Below are 9,250 nucleotides of genomic sequence, written 5' to 3' on the forward strand. Positions count from 1 at the left end.
ACCTTGTGTGTATCAAACGTCACAACGTAACTGGGTGACTATAAAGGTGCTCTACAGGTATCTCCGAAGGTGTCCGTTGAGTTAGTATGGATCAAGACTGGGATTTGTCACTCCGTGTGACGGAGAGGTATCTCGGGGCCCACTCGGTAATACAAGATCACACACAAGCCGTGCAAGCAATGTGACTAAGTGTAAGTCACGGGATCTTGTATTACAAAACGAGTAAAGAGACTTGCCGGTAACAAGATTGAAATAGTTGTGCGGATACCGACGATCAAATCTCGGGCAAGTAACATACCGAAGGACAAAGTGAATGACATACGGGATTATATGAATCCTTGGCACCGAGGTTCAACCGGTAAGATCTTCGGAGAATATGTAGGATCCAATATGGGCATCCAGGTCCCGCTATTGGATATTGACCGAGGAGTGCCTCGTGTCATGTCTACATAGTTCTCGAACCCACAGGGTCTGCACACTTAAGGTTCGGCGCTGTTTTAGTATAGTTGAGTTATATGCGTCGTTACCGAATGTTGTTCGGAGTCCCGGATGAGATCACGGACGTCACGAGGGTTTCCAGAATGGTCCAGAAACGAAGATTGATATATAGGATGGTTTCATTTGGTTACCGGGAAGTTTCGGGCAATTCCGGCAGTGTACCGGGAGTGACGAATGGGTTCCGGCAGTTCACCGGGAGGGGCCCACCCACCCGAGAGTGAGTCCAAGGCCATAGGGTGGCGCCACAAGTCCCTAGTGGGCTGGTGGAGTCAGCCCAAGGGGCCCATGGCGCCACAAAAAAAATAGCAAAGAAAAGAAAAAGGGGAAAGGAAAATGGGGAGGTGGGAATGAAGGAGTGGACTCCTTCCACCAAACCGAATTGAGGTGGGAGTCCACCTCTCCCTTGGCTGGCGCACCCCTTGAGGGCTAAGCCTCCTCCCCCTCCCTCCTGTATATAGTGGTCTTTTAGGGCTAATTTGAGACAACTTTTGCCACGTGCATCTCAACCCTAGACCACATAGTTCTACCTCTAGATCGTATTTCTGCGGAGCTCAGGCGGAGCCCTGGAGGAGTAGATCATCACCACCACCGGAGCGCCGTCATGCTGCCGGAGAACTCATCTACTTCTCCGCCTTCCTTGCTGGATCAAGAAGGCCGAGATCATCGTCAGGATGTACGTGTGCTGAACGCGGATGTGTCGTCCGTTCGGCGCTAGATCGGAGCGGATCGTGGGACGGATCGCGGGACGGTTCGTGGGGCGGATCGAGGGACGTGAAGACGTTCCACTACATCAACCGCGTTTCTTAACGCTTCCTGCTGTGCGATCTACAAGGGTACGTAGATCCAAATCTCCTCTCGTAGATGGACATCACCATGATAGGTCTCCGTCTGCGTAGGAAATTTTTTGGTTCCCATGCAACGTTCCCCGACAGGTGCCCGTGCTCACCCGCTCCCGAACGAGGTGCGGGGAGTCACATTCGTGGACCGACGGTTGCTGCATGGCCGGAAAGCTCTCTGGAAGCGTCCAGACGGCCGTCTCATCCTCCTCGGTCTCGACTGTGCCAGCCGGCACAATCCGCACCAGCTCTTGCATGGATGGGGTGCAGGGATCATGGCACGCCGAGGGATATATCTCATCGACGATGTCGCATGTACCTGCACCACCAATTCTGCCTCCCTTTGTCGCTGCCGACGATGGCGCATCTTACGGGCGATGTTCCCCGGCTTGCAAGACGAAGGAGAGTAAGGGCCGCCAACGGACGAGGCGGACTACGTCTCCGTCACGGCGGTCGTGGACGAGCTGGAAGACATCACGACGACGGATCGGTACAGGTGGTGAGGATGGAGAACAAGGGTGCTGGGCGACGAGGGGTCGGGCGTGGGAAATGTTGTAGGATGGCGGGAGGAGGAGGAAGGGTTTAGGGGATTTGTTGTAATTTAAGATATGGTCGGGCTATCGGGTCCAATGTGGCGGGCGAGCCTGGGTGCACCCGGGCTCGTCCATATTCGCCCCGTATTTGGGCTGAAAATGGAAGGTGCCGGTCAGCCCGGACATTTGAGACCGGTTTGACGAAAAAGGGTTTCCCCCCGCTTTGTATTATAAAGCAACCAACCGATACACCCAGGTCGCTGGGGCCACAACGCAATCAAGCCCAAAAGAGAAATAAAAGAAATAAAAGAGAAAGAAATGCCGACACCGGCAAATTGACAAGGAAAAGAAGACCAGCAAATGCTGCACCCGCCGGAGAAGTAACATCGTGTCCCAACATTCCAAAGCGTCGCACACCAAACAACACCTCCAAGAAGGAATGCGACGATGCCGCCACCATTGCCCGAACATATCCTAGGGTTTCCCCCGGTACGTGGAGGGTATTGGAGGAGAAATATCCCCGACGCCCACGTCGGTGACGGCAAGCCGCCAGGGAATTCTCCCGATCCACAACCACCACCACCACCATCCCAGAGACTTCGTCGTGCACCACCCACTCATCCGCCCACCAGTATGTGCCAGCACGATTATCGGACCACCCTCGCCATCTCACTGGAGCTGCCAACACGAGGCCTGGAGGAGTAAAGGAGATAACGGCCACGGGAGCGACCACAACTCGATCGGGGGGAGGGGACAACCTCCATCGCCAATGAGGGGTCGATCGGACGCGGAGACGAGGACTTGTCAGACCCGACAGCCCGGTCGGGCCCACTTGGGCTTGGACAATCCCTATCCCCGCGCTGCAACTCGCCGATCGATGACGTGAACACCACCGCAGACCGCCGCCGCCTCGCCCCACCACCAGGGAGCAGCACCGCCGAGCGTCGAGCACCGAGCCACTGGCCTGGCCAAACCCAGATGGGGCCCAAACGGGCCCATATCTGGGTCTGGCGGGCGCCTCCGTCTGCCAGCGCCGCCCCACGACCATCGGCCGTGCCGCCGCGTCGAGAGCCACCACGACACCGCCTCCAACGGGCCACACCGATGTCGGCCGAAGCGCACCGCCGCCAGCCGCCATCGCCCGAGCAGGGGCAGCGCGCGCGCGGGGAAGGACAGACCCGCCGCCGCCTGCACCATGCGGGCAGGGCCCGGCAGCGCGTGCTCGCGGCGTTGAGGGGAGGGGAGGGAGAGGGGGAGCGCTGGAAGGAGGGAGGGGGAGGAGCCCCGGCCCCCTTGCTCGCGGAAACGACGCGGGGGAGGGACAAGGGGTAGATGGCCGAGCTGTTCTCCTTTGAGGCCGGTATAAGGGGCTGTTTTGGTCGAATTTTTGTGACCGGTCACTAACCGGACGGCCTGGCCGGACGTTTGAAACGAGTTTGAGGGGTCCGGTTTGTAGATGCTCTAAGCCGCCGTTTCGTTATGAAGTTTTTATAACTTAATTAATAAAAAACGTTAAATGGATTTTACCTTCGCGTTATAATTTTCATAGCTTCTGACTCTGACGGGCGTCACTAAATAGGCACATTGTCATCCAAGCTTTAGACTGATTGCTACGCTAAGAGCGCGTTAATCATCGTTCTCCCTCTTGGAGGCGCCCGGGAGCCTCTCCTCTCGTGCATGCGGCGCCCTGCATGTTAACCCGTTCCATTCCACCACCTTCCCAGCTGCCACCCACCCTCCGGTCGCGTCGTGGCCTCTCCTTTCCTTCCCGCTATTTAAACCACACACACGCCCACCCAAATCTAAACCCCTCGCCTCATTGGCTAGCTAGCAGCAGCCTAGTACTACAACTACAAGGTCGATCGGGCTAGCTAGAGGGTCTAGAGATCGTTCGATCACACACTGACCGATCCATCACTGCGACTGCGTGCCTGGCTGCTCGGTGCCTAGCTCGGTCGAAGCAGAAGCTACGGTCACCATGGCCAAGAAGGTAGACGAAGAACATAACTACTACAGCGACTGGGCCGACATCGCCCACGGCGTCGACGCCGACGGCCGCGCCACGGAGCTGCGGCCGCTGGCGCTGTCACGGCCGCACACGCAGGCGTTCCACCTCGCCTGGCTCTCCCTCTTCGCCTGCTTCTTCGCCGCCTTCGCCGCGCCGCCCATCCTCCCGGCGCTGCGGCCGGCGCTCGTCCTCGCGCCGTCCGACGCCTCCGCGGCCGCCGTCGCCTCGCTCTCGGCCGCCCTCGTCGGCCGCCTTGCCATGGGCCCCGCCTGCGACCTCCTCGGCCCGCGCCGGGCGTCGGGGGCCGCCAGCCTCGTCTGCGCGCTCGCGCTCGCCCTCGCCGCCGTGTACGCGTCCTCGCCCGCGGGCTTCGTCGCGCTGCGCTTCTGCGCGGGCCTCTCGCTCTCCAACTTCGTCGCCAACCAGCACTGGATGTCCCGCATCTTCGCGCCCTCCGGCGTCGGCCTCGCCAACGCCGTGGCCGCTGGCTGGGCCAACGTCGGCAGCGCCGCCGCGCAGGTCGTCATGCCGCTCGCCTACGACTTCATCGTGCTCCGCCTCGGCGTGCCCATCACCGTCGCGTGGCGCGTCGCCTACCTTATCCCGTGCGCAATGCTCATCACCACCGGCCTCGCCGTGCTCGCCTTCCCATACGATCTCCCGAGCGGCTGCGCCTACGGTGGAGGCGCCAAAGGCGGCAAAGGGGAGGGCTTCTGGAAGGTGGTGCGAGGGGGAGTGTGCGACTATCGGGCGTGGGTGCTGGCGCTCACCTACGGCTACTGCTACGGCGTGGAGCTCATCATGGAGAACGTGGCGGCCGACTTCTTCCGCAGACGGTTCCGGCTGCCCATGGAGGCTGCCGGCGCCGCCGCAGCGTGCTTCGGCGTGATGAACACCGTGGCGCGGCCGGCGGGAGGGGTAGCGTCCGACGAGGTGGGAAGGCGCTTCGGTATGCGGGGGAGGCTGTGGGCGCTATGGGCCGTGCAAAGCACCGGCGCGGTCCTTTGCGTTCTGGTTGGCAGGATGGGTGCCACGGAGGCTCCGTCGCTGGCGGCCACGATGGCAGTGATGGTGGCCTGCGGGGCGTTCGTGCAGGCTGCATCAGGGCTTACCTTCGGCATCGTTCCCTTCGTCTCCAAGAGGTAAAGAAATTTTCCGCTTAATCCTTTACCAACCTACTCCCTCCGTTCATAAATATAAGTCTTTTTAAAGATTTTATTAAATGACTACATACGGAGCAAAATGAATGAATCTATATTCTAAAGTATGTCTATATACATCCGTATGTAGTCTTTTAGTAAAACGTCTTAAAAGACTTATATTTAGGAATGGAGGGAGTACATATTATACTAGCATTTAGCTTGTTTATAATTATGAAATATTTATGGTTATAACGTTTTATGTATAAATATTACATGGTACACTTACATATATACTCTCTCCCTCCGTTCCTAAATATAAGTCTTTTAAAAAATTTCACTAGATGACTACATACGAAGCAAAATGAATGAATCTACATGTAAAGTATGTCTATATACATCCGTATGTAGTTCTCTAGTAGAATCTGTAGAAAGACTTATATTTAGAAACGGAGGGAGTAGTTACGTTTTTATATACATGTATATATTCGACGATGACCACATGGTGTATGTGGTAATTAAGCAACCTCAAAACAGGGAAAAAATTATGCAAGTTGACGATGCATGGATGAAAAGATGAAGCTGGTAGCTACCTAGCGTAAGATGAAAGGTGTTGAGTACTTGACTAGCTAACAGCGCCCACAGCCACGAGTTAGCTAGGAGGATTCGCGCCGACGTCCGGTGGATCTAAAAGAATCTAAAACAGAATCCGTGTGCAGTAACACAGTGTCGCTGACGTCGACGTTGCTTTCTTGCGTTTATTCAAAGATAGGAACTCGCGGAGATTCCTGGTAGAATTAGTTGAAATCCCATTTATACACATAAAGAGACGCTCCATGTTGCTTAGAGTAATGATACATCTACGAAGACTTACTTAAAAATTTTATGTATAAACTGATGTGTACGATTTTAATTAATAATTAAGAGATGAGGGGTCCACCCCTACAAAAAATCTAAAAGAAAGAGAAGAATTAGTTTGAAAGATTAAGTATTAATATGTGTTGAGGTGTGGTGAGTACCATGCATTTGGGTGGAGGCCGGCAATGAAGGAGTCGCTGTTTTGTTTTAGACCATGTGCGTCTAGAGAGCTAATATAAGGGGTCTCCTTTGGTCGCAAGTTAAGAAACAAAACAACTAAGTTAAGATTATGATGCAGCTAATTATGACACAACTTGCTAAAAAAACCAACCAAATTTTCTATGTACTCACACAATAAGCAGGTAATCTCATATAACTAAGTGATCATCTTAATCCATTTGTATTAGCATGTAAACATGTCACCTTGATGTGCAACTATGCAAGTGAAAGGTCCACTCAACATATAATGTTGCACAGAAAAGACTTAGTCATTTCCACTACATTATGCTATTTATATTCAAAAAATCTTTATGACTACAATAATCAGATACTCCCTCCCATCCAAATTACCTCACGAGCTTTAGTATAATTTTATACTAAAGTTGCACTAAAGTTGAGTCAATTTATTTGGATCACAGGGAGTATAATAGATCATACATATATTCAATTTTTATTCTCATACTGTTAATCAAAATATTCATGTTTCATACAACTAAATGTCATTTAAAATATATCATCTAGTTAAATTGGATTTGTGGATTAAACGATGCAGGTCGATGGGCGTGGTGTCTGGTATGACGGCGAGCGGCGGGGCTGTCGGTGCGATCGTGACGAACCGGTTGTTCTTCAACAGCTCTAGGTACACGGTGGAGGAGTCCATCTCCTACACCGGCCTCACCAGCCTCCTTTGCACGCTCCCCGTGGTGCTCATCTATTTCCCACGCTCGGGAGGAATGCTTTGTGGCCCCTCGGAGTCCGACACCGACGACCATGATGGTCACGATGATGACGATGATGTAAACAAGGATGATGGTTACATGCTTCTGAAATGATGTGGTAGCTGATTAGCTTAGCTTGTAAATATAAGAATAGGTACATGCTTTTGAAATGGAAATGAAACCTCCACATGATCTCTCAAGACTCTGAACTACATGTGATGACTTATTGGACTAATAGTGGTAGGCTAAGGGCAAGGGTGAGCCCCCATGTGTCCTTCCCATTTGTCCATTTGGTGGTAAAAGTGGAGCTATTTTTTTACCATGGTACCCAAGGGAACTTTCCATTTGTTCATTTTTAGGATCGAGTTTTTAAGCACTAGAGGGGGTGGGACCTTGGATAGTCATATCAAAAAATATTATAGCTATTTTCACTGGGCAGTTGTTAAGAAACAACTTTCTAGGATGTTCTTTGGAGCACTTGACAAGTGAGGGCATGTTCAACGCCAACCCACAAATCGAACACCGTATCCATGTGCGGACCAATCTAGGCAGGGGTCCGAACACTGACATGGGATCCGGCCATCAAAAGCTAGTCGCAAAGATTTGGTCATATTTGATGCAAATTTAAACAAACCAAACAACTTACATTCAAATTTAGATAAAACAAAAACAAATGATTTGCATCTAAACCGAAGCATATTCATTACATTTTCGGCATAATTTTAACTAACCCATGTTCTAACCTAGTCTAAATGATCAAAGCGCGGAGCTAGGATTTAGACTTGAAAGGGACGGAGAACAATACAATCGCATAAATATATAATATCAAAATATATCAAGACTCATTTATTGTTTGTGTCTTCCCCTCAAGTCTTGTGCTCTAGCAAAATTTTATGAGAAAGTGCATATTTTTGCTGGAATTTGATCTATGTATGGGTCAACCCAATAACAAGTTTCAGAATTCCTGATAAATCCTAGAGGCTCACTTAGCCCATTCATGCAAGGCAAGCGGTGGGACTAAAGTTTAGTCCCACATTACTCATTTGGTAGGAGTTGGACCTCCTTATAAGGGAGGATGTTTCCCCACATGTATGAGCAGGAGAACAAAAGAGACATACACGCAGGCTCCTCCTCCACGACCACCTCGCCACGCCTCGCCTCACCTCGTCATGTCACACCACGGGTTACGGAAATGAGCTGAGTTGATGTCTAAATTTTGCTGCTCACCTCCTTCTCTTGTACCTATAAAAGGAAGGTCACTCCTCTCCAGAGAGACACTCACGTCGTCGAGTTCCAATCTCTGATCTACTACTAGGTTCTTCCCCATCCTGGCTTGCGGAGTGCAGGAGAAGGAGAAGCGTGATAAGGTTTTTGGGGAGCGCTCTTCGCGACTACTGGCGTCTTCATCACGGACGTCGACGACCACTTCCCACACGACGACTTGGTCCCACTCTTCGTGACTACTAGCGCCCTCATCACGGACGCCGACCACCACTTCCAGGATGACAACTTCATCCCAACGTCAACAACCTCTTCGACTATTTGGCCGGAAGACGTCAACGCCAATCCCATTGTTGCTGCAACTCAGTACGTGTCCGTGCTCTTTTTGTTTGAGTTCCTACCACAACTTTTTGTTCTAGTTTCTATTCTAAATATGTTCTGTTCATACTCACCACTTTAGATGCTATTTCCATAGTCTTTGTATGATTGCATGGCTTGTCTTATAACTGCTATGATAGTCATGATTTATCTACTATTTTTGTTATTAAAATCATATGGTAAATTGCTCATATATCCAACAATCCAAAACCTTATTATAGGAAATTTACCCCGAGTGGTTTTGCTGCTTCCATAAGGCCTCCTACGTTTGAGGGTGTGCACAATAAGAGGTGGCGTGTGAGGGCATTTCTATCGTTTCGAACCATGAGCTGCTTTGACGCCACTCTTGGCAAACCTGAAGGAATTCTTGATCCTCAAGAGGAACACGCTTTTTAGAAAATTGATACCTTTTAAAAGACTGCTCTCTTGAGTGTTCTTGGTGAGAACATAGTTGATGCTTATGCGTCAATTGACAATGAAAAAAGATATGTGGGATGCAGTCGAGGCCAAGTTTGGGGTATCGGATGCCCGCACTGAACTGTATATCATAGAACAATTCTATGATTACAGGATGACTGATGAGTGCTCCGTGGTTGAGCAAGCTCACAAGATGACATCATTTGCTAGAGAACTTGAGCACTTCGATTGTACGTTACTGGATAAGTTTGTTGCCGGATGTATCATCACTAAGCTTCCTCCTTTTTTGAGGAACTTTGCTACCTCTCTAAAGCATAAGAGGCAAGAGTTTCCCATTTCGGATATCATTGGTACTCTTGATGTGGAAGAAAAGGCGAGAGCAAAATACATAAGTGATCAAGGTATTCAGGGAGGTACCATTCCA

The 9,250-nt window shown here is 51.0% G+C and overlaps 1 protein-coding gene across 1 annotated transcript; it reads left to right on the plus strand.

Annotated features, from left to right (window-relative positions):
- Positions 1 to 3,845: 3,845 nt before the first annotated feature.
- Positions 3,846 to 7,129, plus strand: LOC123409339 (probable high-affinity nitrate transporter 2.4). Its single transcript, XM_045102270.1, has 2 exons — positions 3,846 to 5,017; positions 6,645 to 7,129. Exons 1-2 carry the CDS (start codon positions 3,846 to 3,848, stop codon positions 6,922 to 6,924), a joined length of 1,452 nt encoding a protein of 483 aa, XP_044958205.1. The 3' UTR covers positions 6,925 to 7,129.
- Positions 7,130 to 9,250: the final 2,121 nt, after the last annotated feature.

The sequence above is a fragment of the Hordeum vulgare genome, chromosome 7H (genome assembly GCF_904849725.1).
Source record: "Hordeum vulgare subsp. vulgare chromosome 7H, MorexV3_pseudomolecules_assembly, whole genome shotgun sequence".
In the NCBI taxonomy this organism is placed as follows: Eukaryota; Viridiplantae; Streptophyta; class Magnoliopsida; order Poales; family Poaceae; genus Hordeum; species Hordeum vulgare.